This window comes from Parathielavia appendiculata (assembly GCF_033297405.1).
Source record: "Parathielavia appendiculata strain CBS 731.68 unplaced genomic scaffold N657scaffold_5, whole genome shotgun sequence".
NCBI lineage: Eukaryota > Fungi > Ascomycota > Sordariomycetes > Sordariales > Chaetomiaceae > Parathielavia > Parathielavia appendiculata.
The window spans coordinates 1037943-1062379 of record NW_026944224.1 but is presented as its reverse complement, the minus strand read 5'-3'; the positions used below and the strand labels follow the sequence as shown (position 1 = coordinate 1062379).

The 24437-nt window shown below is 56.0% G+C and overlaps 8 protein-coding genes across 8 annotated transcripts; 3 read left to right on the top strand and 5 right to left on the bottom strand.

Annotated features, from left to right (window-relative positions):
* Positions 1–1613: 1613 nt before the first annotated feature.
* Positions 1614–4048, top strand: N657DRAFT_572168 (uncharacterized protein; the record flags this gene model as incomplete). Its single annotated transcript, XM_062788865.1, has 3 exons — positions 1614–2310; positions 2363–2449; positions 2502–4048. 3 exons carry the CDS (start codon positions 1614–1616, stop codon positions 4046–4048), a joined length of 2331 nt encoding a protein of 776 aa, XP_062648216.1.
* Positions 4049–4998: 950 nt separating this feature from the next.
* On the bottom strand, positions 4999–6513 carry N657DRAFT_571175 (uncharacterized protein; the record flags this gene model as incomplete). Its single annotated transcript, XM_062788794.1, has 2 exons — positions 4999–5439; positions 5500–6513. 2 exons carry the CDS (start codon positions 6511–6513, stop codon positions 4999–5001), a joined length of 1455 nt encoding a protein of 484 aa, XP_062648215.1.
* A 3479-nt stretch (positions 6514–9992) lies between these two features.
* Positions 9993–11540, top strand: N657DRAFT_391513 (uncharacterized protein). Its single transcript, XM_062787155.1, has 2 exons — positions 9993–10049; positions 10119–11540. Exons 1-2 carry the CDS (start codon positions 10034–10036, stop codon positions 11165–11167), a joined length of 1065 nt encoding a protein of 354 aa, XP_062648214.1. The 5' UTR covers positions 9993–10033; the 3' UTR covers positions 11168–11540.
* Positions 11541–11622: 82 nt separating this feature from the next.
* On the top strand, positions 11623–15806 carry N657DRAFT_644673 (uncharacterized protein). The gene has a single exon (XM_062792801.1). It carries the CDS (start codon positions 11840–11842, stop codon positions 15539–15541), a length of 3702 nt encoding a protein of 1233 aa, XP_062648213.1. The 5' UTR covers positions 11623–11839; the 3' UTR covers positions 15542–15806.
* Positions 15807–16322: 516 nt separating this feature from the next.
* On the bottom strand, positions 16323–17502 carry N657DRAFT_550782 (uncharacterized protein; the record flags this gene model as incomplete). The annotated part of the gene is made up of 2 exons (XM_062787897.1): positions 16323–17316; positions 17390–17502. Coding segments are annotated over 2 exons (1107 nt in total), but the record flags the coding sequence as incomplete, so codon positions are not given.
* Positions 17503–18007: 505 nt separating this feature from the next.
* N657DRAFT_617623 (uncharacterized protein) lies at positions 18008–20872 on the bottom strand. The gene is made up of 4 exons (XM_062790527.1): positions 20590–20872; positions 20176–20469; positions 19909–20116; positions 18008–19855 (listed from the first exon to the last, which is right to left on the bottom strand). Exons 2-4 carry the CDS (start codon positions 20440–20442, stop codon positions 18201–18203), a joined length of 2130 nt encoding a protein of 709 aa, XP_062648211.1. The 5' UTR covers positions 20443–20469; positions 20590–20872; the 3' UTR covers positions 18008–18200.
* A 218-nt stretch (positions 20873–21090) lies between these two features.
* On the bottom strand, positions 21091–22096 carry N657DRAFT_391297 (uncharacterized protein). Its single transcript, XM_062787153.1, has 2 exons — positions 21650–22096; positions 21091–21562 (listed from the first exon to the last, which is right to left on the bottom strand). The coding sequence occupies exons 1-2, from the start codon at positions 21930–21932 to the stop codon at positions 21162–21164; spliced, it is 684 nt and encodes a 227-aa protein (XP_062648210.1). The 5' UTR covers positions 21933–22096; the 3' UTR covers positions 21091–21161.
* Positions 22097–22538: 442 nt separating this feature from the next.
* N657DRAFT_571654 (uncharacterized protein) lies at positions 22539–23988 on the bottom strand (the record flags this gene model as incomplete). The annotated part of the gene is made up of 3 exons (XM_062788823.1): positions 22539–22693; positions 22771–23764; positions 23938–23988. 3 exons carry the CDS (start codon positions 23986–23988, stop codon positions 22539–22541), a joined length of 1200 nt encoding a protein of 399 aa, XP_062648209.1.
* Positions 23989–24437: the final 449 nt, after the last annotated feature.

The following is a 24437-nucleotide window of genomic DNA, read 5'->3' as shown; positions in this document are numbered from 1 at the left end:
TTTGTTGCGCGGAGCAACATGAAGTTCCGAAATGTGCAGGTTCGAGATAAGGGAGATGAGAAATCAGGTTGCAGAGGAGCGTCGGTTTCGAGAGGATACATTAATGACCGATGAAAGAGATCCTGCATTGTACAGTCAGTGGTCTGCCCAACAACGACCTCGGCAGGTGCCCGGCGCAGAGCAAAATTGGTGACACAGCAGCGCAGCTCACCATCACAGCCGGACTTCCGGGTTCCTTTTGTCAAAAGGGTTCCGCTTTCGTATAAGTACTCCACTTTCAGCTGGATCCATCGCTAAGGCACTACAAGTACCTCGTACATAGGGAGCTTGCAGTGGTGGACGACGGGTGATTCCCGGCCCTGAAACCCAGCTCGCCGAGTGATATCATATCACATTCGTACTGCAACCTGCTCTTGCCCAATGCTGGCTTGAGTGTGCCGCTGATCGATGACGGTTCTGAAAGAGTTTGTGAAAACGACGACACTCAAGCAATGTAAATACACCATTGCAGGTGTTCTCTCGTGAGAGTGGGATCACGTCGGCAAGTTCTCGAGCTGCAGGACGCCCGTCATGGCAGCAAGCATTGCAGCGACATGTCCATCGAAGACAAAAGATGCAGAATCGAGGACCGATCCAAGCGCCAGGTCAACGCCGGAAGTCAGCCGGCGGCCTGAGCTCCTTCTGAGGCCCCACCTTTCCCGCTTTCTGTTTCTGCTCGCCCAATTTCCCCAACCCCCCGCCCATCCCGTGGCTCATCAGACACTTTTCGAAAGGACCGACTACCTTCAAGTTACGGAGAGGTGTCTGCCGTTCTACAGAGCATATCCATACAAGCCCTGTATGCTGGCGAAAGGAAAGTCAATGCTGCTAAATGTTAGCCGACCATTTGCGCGTGGCTATAGCGTTTCCATAGAGCAGCGGATTGTGTGCCTCTCTCGTCTCGCGGGGTTTTCATGCTGTGTTGAGCGGGAAGATACCACACGTGGGGAAGCAGCGCGCATGCAACAACCCCGGCATGCTTCCATAACTACATGGGTTAGGTTGGACGCGGGGCAAGCAAGCCTCTCATCTACTCCCTGGTAGTCCCTCGCGATCAAGCCAAGGTCCCCGCGAAGCGCCGGCCATCTCGGACACACACTGGTTTTGAACAATATTTCTCTTGCACCGTCCCGTAGTGTAAGCGCCAGTTCGATCCTGATCCTTTCTTTCAACCTGAAGGTTATCCGTGCCAGGGGAACTAGGTGAAGGTTGCTCCTGAAGACGGACTCGGGAGTGTCCGTCTCGCGCCCAGCTCCCTAAGGTATCGGCCCCCTTGTCTCGAAACCCTTGTCTGACTTCTCAGTGTCTTCACACCACTTTCACCTCTGCTTGCTTGCGCCCTCCGAAGTCTCTTTTGACCAGGCCCTGGAAGATAGTTATCTCTCTGATCGGCAAGCCAACCAGGCTGAGCTCCCCTGGCAAGAGGCGCCTTTCCCGCACCCTCTCCCCACCCTGCCTCTTCCTCTAGCCGTTCATCTTAAGACCGAGAGGCCCTCCTCCAACCAGAACCACCCGTTTCGCGTTTATCCCCGTTGTTGTTGCTGTGTTGGGCATGGTCTCGTTATTGACGAGCTATGGATCCTCCTCTTCCCGTCGTGTCAGACGATGGGAACCTGCGATGGTCGGATAGCCGCAGCATCAATTCAGACGACGTTCAGTCTGTCGGCCTGCCATCGCCGTGGTTAGGCTCCTTCACCGAGGACTCCACCTCGGTTTTGGGCTCCTCGTCGACCATGGAGTATGCCCATACAGGCCAGCTCTCGCCCATCAGCAACGGCGTGGACATGTGCGCACCCGTTCGCCGCGCCACCAGTCTCGCCTCTCCGTCCCAGTCACCCCCGGCGACGGCCGATTCCCAATCGCCCTCCACGCTATCATTAGTTCAGTCTGCGACTCGCGCCCTTCACCTCCCCGTCTCAGAACGCGCCCCACCGCAGTCTCACGCCGCCGTGAGCGATGGCGACCATCGGCAGAATTGGAGGTGCGGTGCGAACGAGGGCTTGACGGCCCCCAAGTCGGAGCCCCTGGATGACGATGGCTTTTGCCTAGACGATCTCAAGGAACCTCCTTCGCCCCTTGCCGCGGGCCCTCTGTCTGACCGTCAGCAAGGACAGGCCGGGCAGGTGATCCAGAGACGGCCGAGAGGACGACCGCGGAAGCACCCGCTGATGCCGAACCTTAGCACAAACAAAATCACCAAGGGCCGCTCCAAGACTGGATGTCTGACGTGCCGGAAGCGCAAAAAGAAGTGTGACGAGGCAAGACCGCGATGTAAGTTGGCAAAGGAGCGCCGCGCTCGGCGATACCCTAACTCGGGGTGCAGGCATGAACTGCGAGAAGAATGCCGTCGTTTGCGAGGGGTACCCGGAGAAGCAGATCTGGAAGAGCGGCAAAGAAAGGGCCGAGGAGGGTAGGGCAGCATCCCCAGATCTTGCCGTTTCGATTGCTAACTCTTGGAACAGAACGCCTCAAGTCCGACAACTTGCCCTCTATCACCATGTACCCCCTTTTCCCTGGCCTGGAGACTGTCGAGGACAGGGTATTTTGGAAGCATTACAATGAGCATCTCAGCTCCGTGCTCACCGTAGAAAGCGAGCACAAGAACGCTTTCAAGGACCTGATGATCCCCATCGCAATCAAACATCAGGGCCTTATGCACTCCATCTTGTCGCTGGCCAGCAAACACATCGACTTCGAGACGCCTTACGGCATCAACATACTGAGGAAGAATCCCAACACGACTCTGGAAGCGCTGAGGGAGCGCTCGCTGTATCACCACGACCAAGCGCGGCTTAAGTTCTACCATGACATTGAGTTCGTCAACGGAAAGTCCAACACGGACGACAGAACCCTTGTTCCGGCCCGGTACGGCCAAATGCTGTGCTTCCTTCTCGAAGCCCTGGTTGAGGGCAGTCCGCGGGGCGAGCACAGGTTGCATCTGACAGTATACCGCAACCTCAATTTCACTTCGCCGTCCAACGATTCCGCCTTCATGTCCTTCATCGCCGAGGTGTTCCAGTACTACATCTTCGCTGACGAACTGATATACTCCGCCACCCACCGGGATGCTTACTCGTCGCTCAAGCCGCTCCCACCCCTGCCGCCGATTCACAATCCCAGGTTGCTAGGGGTCTCCGATGGCCTGCTCAGCTATCTACCCCAAATCACATCTATGCGTAACATCATTCGTGAAAACATGCTGGCACAAATCGACCCCGCCGTCAGTTATCCAGTTATTTACCCAGCCGAAGATATCGATGCTGCCTTACGGGGCTGGTCCTCGCATTGGCCACCGGGAGACAGCCGCAACCGCGTCACCCAACTGTACAGGCAGATGATGTGGATCTACCTTCATCGGACTGTCTATCCGCCCTCATTCTCCGCGCCGGCGCCCATGACCTCGTCTGTCGCGTCCGTGCCTCTAATCCACAGCTCCCCTTCCCACGCCCGGCCCACCGCGTCCTCCGTGGTTAACACACCGCCGCACTCCGCGTCAGCAAGCCGCGCCTCCTCCCCGAAGCTGTCCGCGTCCCAGAACAGCCGACCGCTTTCGCGCACAGGCTTCTCCTCATATCGCCCACACGACGACTGCACCCCGGGTCCTTCTGACGCCGGCGGGGAAGCCGGCGTTGCCGCTGCGGGCACGGGTAACAACCGGGCGGATTCCCCCGCGCCGCTCCATCAGCCCTCCAATCTCGACTCGTGGCTCATCTCGGCCGTCGACGAGTCGCTGGCGCTGCTCGAGTCGTTCAAGCCCGGCGACCCCTGCCAGACGCTCCTCCTGTTGCCGTGCTTCCTGGTCGGGACTGCCTGCTTTAGCCGAGCCCAGCAGGCGCGCCTGCGCGCCGCCGTCCGGACCGTTAGGGGTTACACGGGCTTGCGCAACGCGGACCGCGTCGCCGAGGTGCTGGAGGAGGTATGGCGGCTCATGGAGGCTGGGGATTGGGTGGCGGCTTGGGACTGGCCCGGGGTTGCTGGGAGGTTAGGCTTGGATTTCATTCCTGCCTGAGACTCTTTTTTCTGCGCAGTTTTTAGTCTACGCACGGTTGGTCGGGCCAGGGAAAGCTCTGTCCGAGGGCAGCTGCTTCCGACGGAAAAGGAGAATTGCTCCTTTATGCTCTGGTTCTGTTATCCATTGCGGGCCTCTAGCTGACTGTGCTCTGCTTTATCTCTATCTCGTCACAGCCATTCCAAAAGGCCAGCAATGTTCCTTGGCCGTTGTACTGTTAATCCCGACAGTCGTGTGCTGTCACCTTCTCACTGTCTTTCTTGGACATGTATCATTTTGGGGACTTGGGACGGGCAACATGGTTTCTCTTAGAGGTGGGATTGCAAGGGTTTTCTACGAGTCCTGCCGTTGGTTGGGATTGGCACTAGGGGGCATCGACGGGTGTTGGGGGAAAGGAAAGGGTTTGGGCGGGCAGGTGGATCTCACAAATGGAAAACCCTGTTCTATATCGATGTAGGAAGCGTATGGTGGGCAGGAATTGGGATTAACTCGGAGTCTGGGATCCCTTCCAAGGGAAACTTAGCAAAAGTTCTTGAGATGTCAGTTCATTGCTCTCTGGGGTACCGTTGGAAATCGGCATCAGATGGGTATCAGGGAATGGCCTGTTTGGTTAATCTGGCAATGACATGCCGGACATACAAGACAAGACAAGTAGGTGAAAAACTCTTGCGTTTCGTGTTTCAGTTTCTGCTTTACATTGTGTTCCAAACCCTCTGCACTCAATCTTCCTTCGATATTTCCGCTCTCAGGTCCCCAGGGTATCATCCAACCACAACCTCCTTACATTGACACCCAACCGCACCACCATGACGCCTCCTCCCCCTTCCCCAGCAGCGCCCAGCTGTCGACAATATTAATGGCAACATCAAATCATACACATATATACAAAACAAATTTATCCTGCATACTCACTGCCATAATGAGCCGTCCACCGTGGTTCCAGAATTCTTTCAGCTGTCGCTTTCTCCTTCATCATCATTGTCTTCCTCCTTCTCCTTCAAGGTCACGTCAATGCCGCCAGGGACCTTGCGTATCTCGTACTTCCCGCCGAGGACCAAGTCCTTTGCGACTAGTTCTCTCGTCCGGCCGAGACTCTCAATAGCCGCGATACGGTCAATCGTGCCCTGGAGATGCTCCCGGAAGCCCGGTTGGGCCACAATTTCTTGGAAGGCGAGGTGCATCGGCACCGAGCTCGCGCGGACCTGGGCATCGCTGGTGATGCTGAACAGGTTTAGACGGTCGAGGGCGCGCACGAAGTCGGCTCGCGTCATGATCTCCTGGGCCTTGTGAAGCGGGAACGATGGGAGGACATGGCCTAAGGCTGGGTTGTATGTGGTCTCCATCTCTTTTTCCTTGTCAACCAGGGCCGTGGCTAAGACCACTGCGGCAGCCTGGAAAGAGTCGGGCGGTTAGCAGCAAACAAGAAGGGCAGGCGCGGGTGGAACACTCACAGCCCACTTTTGCTGATCCATCACATCATCATCCATATCCTCTCCAAGGATCCAGCACTGGTTCAAAAACCACGTCTTTTCCATCTGTTTAATCTTATCGCATGCGGAGAGCATGTCGCTGCTTTTAGCCACGCGGTTCAGGAAGTTCAGCCGGCCTCCGATGCGGTCGTAAACCTGCTCAAGGAGCTCGGAGGATGGAACCTCGCCGAAGTATCGCTGACGGTAGTTCCTGAGGGCGGCCGTGGCCTGTGTCTTGGGCAGGTCGACGATGGTGAGGACCTCCATGCGCGTTGCCAGCTGCTTGAGGCGCTCATAGACCCAGTAGTCGTCGCTATTGAAGACCATGGTTACCAGATCCGCCGCCGCCCATTGCTCTGCCCGTTGCTGCAGCAGCTCAATCAGGTCCTTGCCATCATCGTCGTCCCTAATCAGGTGCATCTGGTTGATGATGACCACGAGCGGCCTCCCGACCTTGGCGCGGCGCCGAAGTGCAACCTTCTCGAGCTTGTTGAGGGCGCGCTCAATGTCGAGGAGGGCTGTGGTATCTCTGGGGCCGCGCTCACTGAAGTAACCGCCGATGTAGTCCTCATGGAACTCGTAGTCCAGCGCTTTTCCCAGGCGGATTCGAAAAATCTCAAGGTCGGCATGCGCCTCGAACATGGCCACACCATCGCCGTCAATCTTGCGCATCGCTTCCAGAAGCATGCTGCTCTTGCCGGTGCCCTTCTCGCCGATGAACAGGTGATAGTGTCCCCGCTCCTTTCCGGCAACGATATCGTCGACAATAGGCTGCTCGGGCCTCTCCACCCAGTGGGTGGCTGCTGCTGTCTTGCCGAGTGGCAGATCCTTTCCTATGGCCGCGAGCTCAAGGACAGGGTCACCGGGCTCGAAGGCTTTGGCCATCTTCTCGAGGACCATGTACTTGTACCCTTTGTGGTAAGCATAAGCCGCGATGCCGAAGCCCGCACCGAGGACGAGGATGGAGGCGAACGATGTGGCGGCCGCCTCCGCCATCTTGGAGAGGAGTGAAGGGCCGGCATCTTGCTCTGGCGGCGGGGGCGGCGGACCAGGATCTGGTTCTGTTGCATGTTCCTTTGCCGTGCCAGTTTCTGCAAGCCTGTTAGCAGGCACCATGAAAGAGAGCCAAAGGCGTCGGTAGAGGTCTGAGGGATGTGTCATCTTCTCGCCATGTTATGGCAGAAGGTGGTCTGGTTCTTCATCGCGGGACAGCATTGTGTGGATACATTATCAAGAGGACATGGGCACATGGACATATCAACGAGACCTGGCCAAACCTCGATTGCGGTCCACGTTGAGCCCCGTCATACATATGGCAGTGGTACAGAGGAATTTGATGTCTTGGCGAAGAAAAGAGTGCACGTACCGGGCCGGGGCGCTTCACTTGAAAATGATCGTTTCGTGCTCCATCCCATCTGGATGCACGCGGCTCGTGAATCCCTCAGAACCACGATGCGATGGGTCCTTGAGACGGTCAGCGCTGAGCGCCACCCTGCCCTTACTAAAACCATTGCCAATTTGAGCAGGGGAAAAAGAAATCTGAGAAAAACGGCCCACTACAAATGAGTCCTAGCAATTAAGGAGTAATAATGAGATGACAAGAATTGAAGGCAATGATCGGGAAAAAGCGAGTGGAAGTCACCGCCGGTTTTGAGCCACGGACCTGAGAGTGAGGTGTTTGTTCTGAGGGCGGTGTCTGCTGGTTCCAGGCCTGATCCAGGGATAGTGCCGCCCATCGCAGCTGAGCCAGCACGGCCATCGTTCTTGGCAACGACCAGGGTCTCAGCTGGCAAGATCTGGGCTGGGTGATCCACAGTTGTCAGATGCCCCTGAGCCCCTGAACGTAAAAATAAACAAATGCCAGACCATCACGATGACTCCAATTAGATGACTTGATGTTGAGCAACTTTCGCTATTTGGCTGAGGATTAGGGATGAGCATGAGTTCTGAAGCATTCATAATTCAACATGTCTGCGAGCAATTCTCGCTGTTTCTTGCCTGATCGGTACTTACCGTAGAATTTCCAGACTCATTATCGTTGGCCCAGAGTCAACCCGATGCCCTTCATGTATCAAAACCAGATGGCGTTGTTCCATGGATTAGCCAAGGTCAATGAAAACTGAGTATTGCGGAGATCTAAACTCTGCTCTAGCACTGTGGTTCCGTCGGATGTCAAGCCAGCTGACATGACACGTCACCACACTGCTCGTCTCCAGACTGAAACTCATCGTGGATCATTGTCACAGATGATCAAGAGGGCTACTGTAGATGAGAATGAAGTAAAATGCGCCCAACTCTCTGTTCAACTCAACTATCCATCAGTGTATGCCAGTGAACGCGTGCTATGTGCTTCCCTTCACGAGTCTCGTGGTCCTCTTCTCGATCCAATCTTCCGGCATGCCAGTTCAGTTCACAGACCACTGTTACTGTTAACAGCAGGAGCGAGAACTTATATCCTAGTTTGCCGTTGCCCTCTCAGTGACTCTAAGCCCTCACTTACTCGCTCTCATCGGTGTTCTTGTAGTGGAAGAAGAGACGCATTGTGGTCCAATTGCGTCATTCGACTTGCCTAACAAGGCACTGGTCAAGCGTTCCTCCCAAAGCCTTACTCAATGAGTTTGTCGTCTGATCAAGCCACCATGGGCGGCAATCATTATGTCTTCACGACAATTTTATCTGACACGCCACGCCGACCCGTGCTTGCAATGTTCTACAAGCCCACTGGTCCGAAGGGTATTGTCGTTCTTTGGAGGTTGCCGTTATATCCCGAGTCTTTTACTACTTAACCTGCCATTGAAGTGTGGGAGAGCTGGGAAAGAGTCTCACTTGTCTGCCGTCCGAACTTTGTCAGACCTCTGTGGTCATGCTGATAGTATTGGCATGCGAACTTCCTGCACACCAGTTGACGGCCGATCTTCAATGCAGGAAGCAACGAAACTAGAGGTCGCTGCACCCTCGAGTTTCCCTGGGTATCCTTCCCATAGACTTCTATCTGCCAATCTTCTTGCAAGCAGCAATTGGAGGTCCTGCATACCTGAGCTTCCCTTGATATCTCTACCCAACAATCTTCTTTCACCAAACCTTGTACTACTAAACCATCTTCTCACCGACATCCTTCTCACAGACCGTGGCCGTTTCTTTTAACCAACGATTTCCCACAAACAGTTCCTTCACCGACCATTCTTCCACCGGCCCTTCTTGCACCGACCGATCAACCGACTTCCTTTCCCTTTCTCACACACCAAAGCCAACATCGCCAGCTCGACAGAGTTAAGCATTTGATGGATTTGCATTTTGAAGGTGAGTTTCTGTGCACTCATCATTCCTTCGATGTCTTCTTCCCACCGACCCTTCTTCCCAGGGTTTCCACGAACCCTTCTTGTTGCCAACAATTCTTCCACCAACCTTTCTATTCACTAAGTTTTCCCCTTACAGACCCCCCAGCTCCGGCTGATTAACCGATTTCCTTTCTTTCTTCATCACATACAAAGCAAGCAACTGCTAACCTTTAGAGAGCACAATCCATACAAGTTTAAAGTTCAAAGGAAGTTCTCTGCCCCATCCTTTGCCCCCGACTCAACAGCACTGCACTGCACCCCAGATCGGCGGTACTGTTTGCCATCCTGCCTCAATACGATCGATCAAACTGGTTACTAACCAAGCCCGATTAGGATTGTTATTGAGAACATGGATAGCGTTGGCGAGACCATGACTTGGCTCTCACCCGAGGAATTGGCAAATCCTCACACTAGAGTTGTCATCAATGGCCTCGAGTGGGAGCTGTGGCAGGTTGGGCACAGTTATGGCGTGAACCATCCCCTCCCTAGCTTGACGGTGAGAACTGGCGCTTCCGCTAGCGATGTTCGAGAGCGATACACACGTCAGTGCGACCAGGGAGTAGCTTCTTCCCGTCGAACTACTCCCGCCAGCCGCGTCCCCGGAGGACAATCTTGGCCCGACTCGCCAACCCTTCCGTCAAGCAGCAGTGTCCAGCAACAATACGCTCAGGCGCACGAGAACGACGAACACAGTCTGAGCACCCACGAGCTACTCCTCTTAATTGATGGGCTGGTTGGCGGAGCGTACAACGAGTTGGAGGAAGAATGCACGGCTTTGGAACCCTCTCCTATATATGTCGACTCATCATTCGCTCCTCCTTTGAACTCGCCACCAAACAAGCCCTTACCTCAATTTCCCGCGCAGGCGCCGGGCGGCAGACAACTTGAGGAAAACCCTGGACCAACTTCATCGACAGCGATTGTGTTGCGGGAGTATCTAGGATCTGACCGGGATACCCACTCAATTTCGGAACCGACGATCACTCCAACAGTCGCACAGGTGACCAAACCGGCAGTGAACTCGGGCTTTCAGTCCGAACGAACCACTCTCTCAGCAGGAGCTTCTCGTGCTCCGGCGAGAATAAACCGTCTCCGCGGCAGCACCCCGACAGAAAGCCCTGGTAGCACCGCTAACACCGATCAACAAGGCTCCATGGATTCAGCAGCACCTTGCCTCGATGTCGCAGCAAAAAAGTGCCACCTCCAGGGTATCTGAGTAATAACTTGCTGCGCCGCATGCACGTAGACTGACAAAGCCTCCAGCTCGAGTAGAAATTGAACGGCCAACTGTCAAGCACGCCGACACCAGAGCCCCTCACATTTCCATATTCCGGAATCAAAGCACACAGAGTTACTGGCACAGTGAGCAAGACCCACGGCCGACCGGACCTCTACGGAAGTTGCAGCTCAGTCTCCTTCCGCACCCAATGCCCGCTATCTTGCAGAACCCACCGGAGTTTCTGAAGCAAGCCCCTGACTTCTCCCAGCAACCACCATATCACGAGCAACTGGGCATGACGAGGACAATAGCAATTTCTCCGCTAAACAAATTCAAGTCCCGTTCGAATTCGTCCCGTCCATCTCACTCGGATTCATCGCATCAGACCGCGCAAAGTCGGCAAGCTAGAATCGGCACGGGGCCCAGCCCGAACAAGTCTTTATCCTCTTCAAACCTGCCCTGCTCAGATCCTCTTTCCATTTTACAGCAAGCGTCACTTGACAAGCAAACGGGCATGATGGGTGCCACAGCGCATTCGCGACTAAACAAAAGCAGGTCTGCGTCGAATCAGGCCCGTCCACCTGCAGATTCTCAGCAGAACCAGACCGGTATAACTCAGCAACTGTTTCAAAATTCGCAAGCCGGAGTCGGTAAAGAAGCAAGTCATCAGCCTGACAGATCCAGGTGCTCCTCCGCAAGCCAGCCGCATCCTTTCCCCGGTTTCCTGAAAGACGCCCCTGAGCTATTTGAACCGCCGTCTCAAACCCAGCAACCAGGCCCAAGCACGAAGGCAAGTCTGAGGGATCTCAAATTCAGCTCCCAGTCGACCCCCGCGGTTGCAGAGACAAGACCAGTCACGCCGACCGCCGACGGCGACGAACTTCCCAAATCGCACTGGAGCGATTCGGACTCTGACGACTCTCCGAAGTTAACTCGGATACAGCGGATGAGAAGGGCAATCAGCTTTGCCAAGTTGCGGCCCAAGAAATCTCAAGCGTTACAGGCACAGGGTGTCGATCAAGCCGGCACATCCTCATCTTCGATCGGGAAACGCACGTCAGGGTCGCAGGACGCGAAGCAACAGCAAGGGTAGTAACTGATGGAAAGCCGTTTGCTCCGTTCGTCCTGGGACAGGTTATAGACGGAAACTTTGCGCTGTCTCCCACTGTATCGTCCACTCTCCAGCGGAGAAGACGCTGGCCCCTGGTAGTCTTAGTAGTGCATTGGCAAACGGGGAGTATGACGGGTGTGGAAGAGCACAGGTGCAAAGGGAGGTACATGACGTAACAGACCTACTGGCAGGATCCGAAAGGAAGATAGATGACTTTGCCAAATGAAAACAAATGCCTATAGCATCCACCGTATGCATGACAGGGCGATCATAACTCTGTGGCAGGACAGATTTGAGGCTGTCCAATGCACAATCGTGAAGTGTCGGTCGATGTTGGCCGATGTTGAAGGCTACGGAAGTGACCTTACCCGAAAGAAATAGATAAGATAGGTAGTTACATGCTGCACGCCAAGAGCCATGAATCTGGTCCCTCACCCCACACTTTCTCTCGCAACGCGCAAACGCGTGAACTCAAACCCGACAGTTCAAGATCTCGCGTTCCCTCCCTCGCTCCTTCTATTGACACTTTGTTTGTCGTCATACCACCCGCCTTCCCTGCCTTTACTCATTTGCCCCAGCATTTTGTGCTGAGCCACAGCGGCTGAGCCACAGAGGCTGTGCCAAATTTTGAGCACGACAGTTGAAAAATGTATCATGGGCAACGAATCCAGCAAGCCCGAGATGCCTACGGGCAGGTCCCGATCTCTCTCTCCACTTCCCCGCGAGGAAGAGTTTCCGGACGAGGACATTGAGACCTCGCCGCCCCTTCCATCAACGATGCCTGTATCATTTGCGCCCCCGGAATCCATAGGGTTAGCCCCTCCAGGCGCACCTGGCTCTCTTGCTTGGCACCAGCGTCGGCGCCGGGCTCGCAACGCATCACCTGAATCTAACCGTGGCAGATCTCGCTCCACATCCCCCCAAGACTCGCTTCGGCCATTGAACGCGAGTCAACCAGCCCAGTCTGCGGCTCGTGCGACATCCCCAGATCAATTTTTCCACTCTGCGACCCAACCAGATAAGCCGAGGAAATTTCCGCGCCCGAAAAAGAGCAAGGATGGGCTCAAGGAGGCCGCTGAAGCAGTGCGCAACGAAGAGCGCTACGAAGCCGGATCTCAAGAATATAGAAAGAGCATGCGACGTTCTGCTGCGCCTTCTCCATTTCCCAGAGACGGAGCCCCGCCGCCCGACGGATTTGAACCGGCAGGTATGTCGGACGATGCGGTGTCTTCACAGGGCCAGTCGCAATCGCCTGGGCCAGCCAGATTGCGCAAAAGGAAAAAGGGAAAGGGCAAGGAAGTGTTTATGGATGCCATTTCGGAAGAGGATACAGGCATCGCAAGTGTGTTGGACGGTGCGGCATCTTTACAGGACCAGTCGCAATCACCGGAGCCGGTCAAACTGAGCAAAAGGGACAAGGGAATGGGGAAAGAAGTGATCAGAGATGCGATTCCGGACGAAGAAACATCTGACCCTGAACGCTCAATATCCGACTTGCAGGCCGAGGATGAACCTCCTCCAAGCGCACAATCGCCGGCCAGACCGAGCATAAGGAACAAGGGGAAGGGGTATGGAGTAACCAGGAATGTCACTACGGAAAGAGCAACAATCGTCCCGAACCGCTCAACACTCGACTTAGACGATGAACCCCATCCAAGTGCACAACCGCTAGGAAAGCGTGGCCGCCAAGATAGCGACACGAAACCGCGGAAGAAACGAAAGACACCCCAGCCGCCCAAGCTAGAGTCAAATGCCGAGGATACCATCGATGCGGAAGAGGAAGAGGGCGTCAGTCTACGGGGAGCAACAAACCAGCCACCGCCAGCCGTGGTTGATGAAGACTCGTTCATCGACCCATCCACAACCGCACTGAGGGAACGAACAGCTGACTCGCAGCGTTCTCACTCTGACTCTGGGTATGCCGAGCCCGATGCTCAACTCCCTTCGGCGTGGGAGTCAGGAATGGATATGGATATTCCTTACGGACTGCCGGTATACGAAGGCCATGTCGCAACAGGCCACGGCACTGAAGAGGCTGACACTGACAGCGCGTCGGCTCACGAGGACCATGATGTCGCAACAGACAACGGCACAGAACAAGATGACATTGACAGGAGGTCAGATGCTTGCGATCACCCTGGCATACCTGCGGCAACTGACTCGCCCTTACCCCCACCGGATTCGACTGCTGGGGATGAGGAGGAAGATGACCACGCAGAAGAGCCCGCCGACCCTCAACACGATCCCAAAACTACTTCCATTCCTCAGGAATCGGCTACCAAGGACCCCAAGCCCCGCCACAGCTCAAAGAGGAAGGCTCAGGTGCCCTTCTTCTCTCGTCAACAGGAGGAAAATGCAATGGCATTTGCAGACCTTCCTCGTGAAGATGTTGTGTCTCCGCCAATGCGAAGGTCATCAACAACGGCGCAGTCAGCCGTGCAAGGCGAGGCTGGTCCTGGCCCTTCAACCATGGCTCGGAAAACGAAGCGGAAGAGACCCAAGAAACAGCCAGATGACGGCACCGATGCCGAAAAGCAGGAGCCTGCCGAGAGATCGCAATATCGATCCGGCCGTCTTTCGAGAACGGAGCAAAACCAGATCATCAGAGCGGTTGAGCGATTCCGGGAAGACGAGGGAATGACCCAGGAAGAGATCAACCAAGTGATTCACGACAATCCGCAGACAAGCACGCAGGCAATTCATCGCCAGCTCTGGGCCTCGATCCAGGATGCCTGCCCGTCCCGCACGCGGAAGAAGTTGATTGGTTGGTGCAGGCAGCGCTTCCACAATTTCACAGCCCGAGGGACATGGACACCAGAACAAGACGATGAATTGGCGGACCTGGTAGAGAAACATGGGACGAGGTGGAAATTTATCGCCGGCTTGATCAACCGCTATGACAAGGACGTGCGCGACCGGTGGAGGAACTACCTGGTCTGCCGCGGGGCTCACAAAACGGATGTTTGGTCCGAGGGCGAAGAAGACCGTTTCCGCGACTTGGTGGAGAGTTCCATCCAAAAGATTCGCAAGGAAATGAAGGGGAACAGCCGAGCATTGCCCGAGAAGCTGATCAACTGGCTTAAGATTAGCGAAGCAATGGGGTACACTAGATCTCGGTTGCAGTGCTTGGAGAAATGGAAGAGGATGCGCGCCGCTGAACCGATCGCTGACCAGGTCGCCACGGTGCTCCCCTCCGGTTCCTCGTGGCGGCTGCAAAAGGCACGGGATGATCTGCGGAAGATTACGGCAGAAGACAAGTACACTTTGATGAGCGCGATTCGCGACTCTGGGGTCGGGAAGGACGCCAAGATCCCCTGGAAGCAAATCACCAGTGGCACGTTTCGTGACAAGTATGAGCGCCAGGCTCTCGTGGTCAGTTGGGGACGGCTGCGACAAGCGGTACCTGATTGGGAATGGAAGACAACCCGCGATTGCGCTCGGTATCTGTGCGAAATGTATGAAACGGAAGGCAATTTTGGAGCTGCGGAGCATGGCGAAGCTGAAGAAACAGAGGACGAGGTTCCGGCCGACACGGCCACCTCGGCGAAGCGCCGTCAACGGAAAGGAAAGGAGGTTGTCCGGCCAGCCCCGGCAGCCACAGAGCATGGAGAAACTGGAGAGGCGGAGGTTAACGTCCCGGACGACAAGGCCACTTCGGCAAAGCATCATCGAAGGAAAGGAAAGGAAGTTGTTCGGCCAAGCCCGGCAGTCACCTCGGCGTCACTGTCCGAGAATCAAGGCACAGACAATGGAGAGTCCAGCCAGAAGACGGTGGAATTGACGATGTCAGCGAACGGCGTTAGCCCAGCTTCCGGAGACTCGCGTCAAAAGCGCGGCAAATCACGCAGCAAAACAAGACGGGGTGCTGCAGCTGATATCGAGACCGTGGAGCAGACCGATGAAGATGCTGTGATGGAGGATCAAGCAATGACACAGTCTCCAGGGTTGCACATTGAAACGAGCTCCGTCGGCGGCACTTCACCACAGCCATCGCCGAGCCTAGAAGCCCAGGCAGCTCGAACGAGAAGACGCGAGAGATCGGCAAGCGTCGCGGATCAGACGAGCGCCAAGGGAAAGGAGAAAGTGACTTCGTCGGCGGCGCTCAATGCAAACAGTGCAGAGTCATCTAAGAGGACGCGTCGCGGATCACTGTCCAATGGCAAGGTGGACAGCCTTCCCAAATCGAAGAAACAGAAGGTTTTAAAAGAATCATCCAGTCAACGACCCACCACCATCCATACCGGCAAGAATGGGAAGTCAAAGGCCCGTCGTCTCGGCAAGCCTTGGAGTGACATGAGCAGCGACATGGACGACATGGAGGATATACCCGCGAGATTGCCTTGGTCAACCCAGTGAGGGGATCTACCTAACTCGCAGCGCATCATCAGCTTTGCATGGCTGGAAAGTTTGCTCTGGTTGGCGTGCTTTGCCGCGCGGAGGATGGAGCGGCAGCTTGAAGGGTTCATGGATGAAAGCTGTTGCTGGGCCCGAGCGTCGGCCTGTCTGAGTTGCTCCGCATATCTCATGGGATCCTGCTGTCGAACATTGATGGGAGGCACAGCGCCGCTGAGGTGCATGAGCTAGCAATTGCACTTTTTGAAAAACGTCACTCAAGAATTAGTGGAACGTGAACCCCAACAGGGGACAATTTGTTGTGCAAACCTGCTATGATGTTACACACCAGCACATGCCAGCCATCCCAGCAACAACCTATACCCTAATAACACCGAACACCGATCAAGGACAGTCCATTCCCAGCCATTTTGTGCCTTTCCCTACCTGGACCCATACAGCAGAACACCCCTCAAAACCAGATATCTCAAGATGATATGTCAGATGAACGAACATGGAAGAAATGAGAGGAGCCGCGAGGCTTTCTCAACGGACCCAAACCGATATTCATGAAATGAGTGAGCTAGCGATCCTCGAAGTATACCCTGCTCAACCGCCTGGGGCTTACCATAGCTGTGCCTCCCACTCGGCCCTCGCCCTCGTCCAGCCTCTCACGGACAACGCGCTCTGGAAGCTCTTGGGGCAGGGACGGCGCAGTGGACGATGTCTGGGCGGTTTGCTGGTGGTGATAGCCGATTGGCTGTCTTCTCTCTGGGATTGTGGTCCGGTTTGCACCGGTTGGCTGGACGGGCACGGGGCCGCGCGTCGTTGTGTCGACGAAGATGCGGCCCTCGGGTGCTCCTGCTTCTGCTGTCGGTAACCCACCAGTCTCGAACGCTACGCCGTCCACCATGCGCGCCTCCCGCCTCTCGCACACCGCCGACTGACTGACGGGGGTCTCGGCGCCCGCCTCACGCTCCGCGGCATGTGTCGCAAAGTCTCGCCGCCCGGTTGCGCCGCTGTGGGGCGGGTTCGGGGAAGAGGTTGCGCCCTCGCCACTGAGCCCCGAGCTGCTCCGCTCCAGGCCCCAAAGCGTCGCCGCTGCCCCTCCGGTTCCAGCAGCAGCGCTACCTTGTTGCGAGGGAAGGGGCCGGCGGTGGTAGATGGGGCCCGAGAGCGTGCTGCCGGCGCCCTCGCCGAAGCCGACCAGGCTGGCGCTGCCGTCGTCCGACATGCGGTCCTCGAACCCGCCAACGCTTCGCGACGCGAGGTTGTCCAGGTCTTCGTCCATGGCGTCTGAGGCTCCCATGTAGCCGCTCGCGCTGGCCGAATCCAGCTCGGCGAGCATGTCCTCGTCGCGATCCTCGCCGAGCGTGGAGCCGTCACCGCCGCCCTCTGTTGTGGTCGATGTGTTCCCGCCGAGGCTTTCGGTTTCGCTTGCCGAGCCGACGGTGCTCACCTTGGTGGCCGCCACTGGCTGCCCGGCAGCGTCGAAGTAGGCTGGGGTGAGCCCGCCGGCTACGGCAGCGGCTGTGGTATTGGGTGGAAGACCAGTCGATGCTAGGGTTGTTTGATGGGGGTTGGCATTGTGCTGGGCGGGCCCCGGAGGCAGACCACGGAGTGTTGAGACGGTGGACAGGCCCGCAAGGCGGCTGATTCGGTCGGCGCGTTCGGCTTCAAGAGTGTTTGTGGAGGAGCTGTGCTGATGCCCTCCACGGTGCAAAGCGCCACGATGACCGTCCTTAATAGCTGTGGTGGACAGGCCCGAGAGAGAAGTCGTGGTGCTCGTTGGAGTGCCGCTGGTTGGAACAAGGCGGTTAGCTAAATCGATCATTTATGTTATACTGCTCCAACAACAGCCGTGTCACTTACGGCATCTCCGACGGGGTGTCAGGATTGGACGGTGGCCCCGGGAGATTGATGAGCATTGGATGCGACGTCTGTGCCTGCGACGTCTGGGATGGTGGCTGCTGTGGTTGTGCCATTTCCCCCAGGGTTCCTGTTGGTGAGTCGCTCCTCAAGTCGCGACTCGTATCCACTGGGGATTCAGTTCGTCGGTGGATTGAGCTTGCCGTCGCAGATGCGGTGGGCTCTGGGGGTATGAGAGCCTGCATAAGGCATTAGGCCGTGCCAGATTTGGACGCTGTGATGGAACCGCCCCGGAAAGACACGAAAGACACGTTGCCGAGCGGCAGAAGAGCCGGGCTTACCATCAAGTAGTTTTGCGAATCCTTTGATGATCTGAACCCGCGGCTCAAGTTCACAGCACAGGACAATATGCATGGTATCTGTACAGGCTTAACAGAATAGAGGTCAAATGGCCAGGACCCTTGCCGTGTTACTTGACATGTTTCCAAGGCCGATTTCACTCCGGATGCATTAGCGGAGGACTTTAAGGTGGGGAGGGGTGACGTCGCGCGGGGGTCGCAACGCGTCTGTGCTCGACATCGAATGTTGGGAACCCGCAGCGGGATATGAATGAATCCAATGATCGAAAAGCCAAACCACTGAATTGAAGCGATCCGATGAACTTCACTCCCTATTGTACACCTGCGGTTTCACATTTTACCAGAATGCTGCATGCAATATCATTCCATGGTACTTGATCATACTCAACCACCAAATACAACGTCATGATACTTCTGGCTCGCTTACGTGCTCGCATCGCTGGGATCAGAGTTTATCAGACACCTCCATGAGAAGCGCAAGAATACCTCATCTGCCCATCCTCACCACCAAGCGTCATTCTTTCCAGCCTCGCTTCGACACTACCGTTCGCTCCATTCAGGTTGACGCTGCAGTTCGTTTCCTGCTCGCTAGGCGGCACGTCGAGAGCCGGGTTCCGGTCGAAGAAGTTGACGGGTCTCAGCATGACACGCAGTGTTTCGACGGGCATGACGGGGAAGTCCTCCACGCGGGGGATGTGGTTGATGCCAAACTGGACCCAGACGACCGGATCCCCCTCCGCCAGACTGTCTTTTCTCTCGGCCCAGCTGCGCACCCCAGTCCCGCCCCGACTCTGATTCGTGTAGAGGCCGCCAGCATACAGCTCACCTTCAGCATACCGTGTGACGTAAATGCTGTGGTCGGCGAACTCGGCTCGCTTGTGGTGGAAGCTGTCGGCGTCGGCCAGGATCGCCTGCATGGGCGGCACCATAACCTTGTAACCGACCGCTGCGCCGTTGACGGCGTTGCGGACCGCCGGGTTGATGACTTTGAAGCTGCGATTTGTGCTTGGGTCCAGGTCGTACCCGCCCGAGCTTTGTACCTCGGTTCTGCGCACCGTATATCCCACGCCATGTGGGTTGAGTTCGGGGTCTCGTGGAATGGCAACGGCCTCGTCGTACACGACCGTGTTGCCGTGGCCTGCCACCATGGGGTCGATGCGAAGGCTGAAGAAATGCTGATGGAATCCCCCGAGGACCCCGGGATGTACCACCGTGCCGAACGGGTGTGGCGTCATGGTCAGGTCGAGGTCGAGAGGCTGGGTCGAGAGGATGCCCGTTGCCCGTGCCTCGTACGTGAGGTCGCCTGCCGTGTTGAAGATAAACGACAAAATATACTCGTAGTTACTGACCGTCAGGATTGTTTGCAGCACCAGCTCGCGGTTTCGGACCACAACAGCCCGGTTGGTCCGGTAGTTGGTGTGCTTCCACAGAATCCCGGCATCCTGCTCGTGGACGCAGATCACATTCGGCATGTTGACCGGCTTCCCGTAGCTGTCGGCCAGGATGCCCCCTATGTAGTAGATGCTGCCGAGACAGTCGCAGCCAAGTTGCAGGTTGTTGGCCATGATGCCGGCCCCAGCATCGCCAAGGTCAAAGGCGGCTTTCCGGTGGAAAGGATGCCGTGGGTCGGCGTAAGGGATGGCCATGTCGGACAGGCTGAGTCGGTAAAAGAGGGGTTTGTTGTCGTAGTGGACGTCGTACAAGACCATGCCCTCCCGTTGGTTAAAGCCGACCTTGAAGTCCCATTTCTGCCAGCGGATCAGACGACCCAGCTCCGAGAAGTTCTCGACAGTGAAGGAGGCACCCTCGGGCTGCACAACCCGCAAGGGTTTGAGGTCAGTACGCAGTGTTTGAGCTTCGGGGATGTATTCGCTGGGAGGCGCCGTCTGCCAGGGTGTAAGCGGTTTGACCTTCTCGTCGAGGCCAGTGGGCAAAATGTCAATGCGAATCAGTTCCAGGGTATTTGGGTCGACAACCGGCGAGATGGGTAGAGGAAACGCGTAATGGCAACTGTCCAGCTCGGAAGGGTTCCGGGGATCGCGCATATACAGGAAGCATTGCATGGCACGCTTGTCGTCGTAAAAGCTGCCATCCTTGATGCCGTCGGACCCTTTTGAAGTGAGCAGCCAGCCAACATCCATGGTAACACCGAGGCTAGCTTACCGTATATCCAAGGGTCGGCAACCACAACGGACCCCTTGGGAAGCTTCAGCTTGGCGATCTCAGCTTGGACGTCTGGATGCGCCAGCAGTGCCTTCTCCACCGCAATGATCTCCTCCCCATCGCCATTGGCATGCATAAACGGGCCGAGCCTGGCATTCGACTCGACTTTGCTGGTAGTAAGGTTGACCACCGCCTCGTGAAGGTTGTGCTAGGGACGTCATCAGCACGACTGGTACTTAAGAGCGTCATCAAATGGTCCGAACTGACCGTTCCCCTGAAATAGTAAACGACAAATGCTCGCCGATCGATGTTGCCAGGGTCCCGGCCCGCCCGTTCCGCAACCAAGTACGGCGCGAGCTCAACCTTGGCAGGCTCGAGGAGCGTTATGACCTTGAAGTGGCAGTCAATGTCATGTGGCCAGCATCCACGGATGAGGTCAGCGCTTTGGGTGATTTCGTGAGCTGTGAGAGGCCCGAGAGGATGAACTTTGGGCCGAGAGGCATCAAGCCGATCCGTGGCAGGCTTGCCGTCCATGGCTATTACGCCAGTGAGGTATAGGCCCTGAAAGCCCGTTAGCATGGAGTCCTGGTGAAGAAATATTCAGAAGTCAAGGCCTGAAATATGGTCACCGAGTTATAACAGAATGAGCGACGAATGTCGGAACAAAGGGGCTACACATACAAGGGCATTCCCGTCGTAAAAGGCGTTGGAATGTGATGCTCTGATGTTTTTGTTCCAGAAAGCACGGAGTGATGGATTGGGGGAGAAGACGGGGAAGGGTCAGTTGCCGCTCGAGCTCGGGCTCTCGTGCTGTACTTGTACTTGTCGGTCTGGTTCGTCTCACACTGAGTGGCGCGTTTTGAGCAGCACTACACTGGTTGGAGGTCACTTGAGCCGCAGCCACCCGTCCTGCGTGGCGGGATGAAATCCAGTAGATGCCCGTTTCGCACATGGGCTTATCAACATACCCTTGCCATCTCAGCAGAGACATTTAATTGCATGGTACCTCTGTGAGGGCCGCTCTTCCTATTTGCGGGCTTCCGCCATGCTTGGAGGCGAACCCCGCATTCCTGCAGCAGCATTCTAGAACAATGGTAAGGTTGAGCGAATAACACAACTCTGCTCGATCAAATAGCGAGACCTGGAAGGCACATGATTTTTCATGGTGTACTGTATTGTACAGTAGTTCGCCATGGTGTTCGTTTAGAAGCCGAGCGACGTATGCCTGTGGTACCGAACGCGATTGACAATGACTATCGTGTCACCCTCCACGACCCTGTCTCGATCCAGAGTCTGGAGTACCACCTGTGCAACACCTCCATCCAGCCAGGCATCGGTCCCGAGATGCCTTCAATCCTGCCGCTGCTGATGAAGAAGCAGCTCTTCAACTCGAGCACGGCCTCGCCACGCTCGCGGTCAACCGCCGCACTGATGACGAAGAGTCCATCCGAGTTGCGAGGGCTCGAGTTCCTTGGGGAATCGCCGCAGCGGACAACAATTTCGGAAGGCGTCTTCTCGACCACTTCGAAATGGTCCGTGAGTTGGGTTCCCGGTTCGTATGTTGACTTAGTCAACTGATCAACCGTCCACAGCTGGGCGGCGGTGTCCGGGCCCTGATATTTACGGGCAAGATATGCTCGTTGAAGCCGGTAGCCTAATGTCCCAGGGGCAGAGACCCGTGTTAGTGAGCAGAGAAATTAACATCGTGACAATTCATCTCTCGCTCAGTGCTATGTCTCACCTAAACCGCCCCAGACACCTCGGCAGAACTCGAGCGCAAGATCGCCCTCATGATTAAGCAGCTCCGGCTTAATCCTGCTTAGTGATATCCTCTTGGTGCATATATCTTGCGTTGAGGGGTTCCGGTGCGAGTTGTACGCGGCGTAGCTCTTTGATCGCCATAAGGGATCATCTTCCGGCAGCGGACTGACGATGGTCGTGGTGGCCCCAAGGTATCCCAGCACTCCAGTGCCGAGTCCCGTCAAAACGCCGGTACAAAGGGTCAATTTTCTAGCAATACCCATTGTCAGAAGAAGCGACCTGTCGGAATCGAGTTTTTTGTCGAGAGACTCGCGTGTTTGAGATGGAGGAAAGAACAAAACACAGCGGACAAGCACGCCAGCTCCACCTGACCCGCTAGTTTGGAGATCCAGATTGCCCTCATGATTGGCTACCGTGGGTCGACAGCCTATTGAGCGGTTCCGGGATCGGGCAGGCGCACAATCTTGTGTTCTCCGGGCATCATCGCCGGCCGACGACAGGCCTCAACATGGACGCGGAGTGGCGGTTCGCTGTAGGGGCTAAAAGTGCCAAAGTGGACTGTGGCCTTGATACACCAGAGACCATGGCGCTATCAAGATCCATCACACAGCATTTCTAGACTCCGTCGCAACTCGCTCAATTCTGGCATAAAGATTCTGGGTCCCTTGGTGGTAAATCGCCCGTATCCCTAAAGAATCAGCGCCACCATCAGCGACAAGGTGGGATAGATAACCTCTTTCCCTCGATGAACTCGGGCCTACCACACCTGGTTCAGAAATGTCCTGACGCTGCACGCGCTACCTAGACCGAACGCCGTCCGTAAAAGTGGAGAATTCGCATAATGTCCTCCTTCGCCGTTGATGAAGCGGTCAGGATACGGGCATTCCTGCGGCAGCCCGGCTATGCCGGCGAAGCAACTCGGGCATCTCCCCGTTGAGCAACCTCTCAAAGCAGTCGTCAATGATGCTGCCGTCGCTGATGTTTTGGGCTCGGGTTCTCCTAAGCCAGTACTCAAAAGGGCCGCCTGGTATTGCGATGTTAGGTCGGAGAGGCACAAGAGGCAACACAACGCAAGTGACGCGGGTTGAAGGGCCGACATACGATTCTGGGCCAGAGCTGCGCCAAGCTCGACGCACCTCTCGGCAGGCGAATGCTCTCCGTGCATCTCGGTGAAGTGCGTGATCATCTTGGAGATGTCTTTCAGCGGCCACTTGCATGGCGCTGCCGGGGACCGGCCGGCTCCGGCCAGCAGGTACTTCGGTGCCGAGCAGAGACGGCACTTCCAGAAGCCCAGCCGCTGTAGGGATGTGTTGACACCCTCGTCCAGTCCGGGGATCATCTCGACATCGGGGGACGCCAACTTCACCCGCTTTGCGCCTCCTCCGCTGTCCTCCTCCGGAATGGGACGCTTCTTGGTCGCAAGGGTCGGAGTGGCGGCTACGTGCCTGCTTGAGGGCATCGCAACACCATACCCGCCGCTCACAGTTCGATGCTGCCTGCCGCCGCCGTTGCTGCCGTTGGGTGCGTAAGGCGCAACGGGTATCGTGCCATGCGAAAGGCGGAAACCCTGCTTGCGTGACTGAGCCTTGATGGTTTCGATCCGGTGGGTGCAGTGACGGATCTGATGGTTGAGATCAAGCGTGCGAAGCTGTAGCGTACGCGTCTCCTGCGGCGTCAAATCTGCCTCCTCCAGTTGAGCTTGGCAGTAATCGAGGTCGTAGCGGTATGCGAGGATGTCCTCATTGAGCTGGCGCATGGTGATCTCATCAAGGTCTGAGTACTCATACTCGTGATAGTAGTCTCGAGCCCCCGGGGCTGCTGGCACCCTGCTCGCAGGCCTGGTCCCAACAGGCGGCATCACCTGCCCGTTGCTGCTCCCTTCCCTGCCGTTCCTGTTGTCTCTGCCGACACCACCAGTGGACGGAGGGTTGCTGGGTCCGCCGGCCTCGTCAGCAGCCTGCGCCATCACTGCCGGGCTGCTGGTCGCTGGGCTGCTGCCTGCCGACTCGGTCTCACTTCCGGCGCTCTTTGGGCGAACAAGGTTGCCCGGAGCGACGGTGATGCTGTTGTTCGGTGATGACTCCGTACCTCCCTCCTGTGTCAGTTCGGTCAGCTTGAAAGGACCGCTTACGCGTTTGCCGTCAAACGACTTCGTTTGAATCCTGAAATGGCAAGGATGGGAGACGATTCATTCCTCCTCAGCAACCTTGATTCAAGTGCGCATTTAAGGACGATTGCAACCGCGGGAGAGATGGAGGGAGAGCGTACCATTCCCTCTGCATGTGGTGACAGTGATGACCGCTTCGATGCAGGTGCCATGAAGGCCTCAGCGGGTTTTGAGATTCAATGTTGTGGGGAGTTGTTGGTAAGCGTTGCGATTGCTGGGTCGACGGAATTGAAAAAAAGCGAAAAGGAATGGAAAGTGCGATGGGTAAGAGATATAAAGCTGTGAAAATGGGGACGGCAAAGTGAAAGAAGAGGGAAGAATAAAGAATGGAAGAGGAAAGATGGAGACCACCTTTGTCGCTTTTTCTTTCTTCTCTCCCTTTTCCTTTCTCTTTTTCTCTTTTTCCGGCTTCCTGTCATGCCTATTGGCTCGAAAGAACCCCACTTGTCCACTTCTGAGCATCTCGATTGGATTTGATCGGGAGCTCACAGCATGACTTTGCATTTCTTTGTAAGGCCAAGACATGCTTGCCTGATTCTGAAGCATCGCTTTGCCACTTTGTCCCTCTGTGCATTTCTGTTATCCTCAATGTCACCAAGTT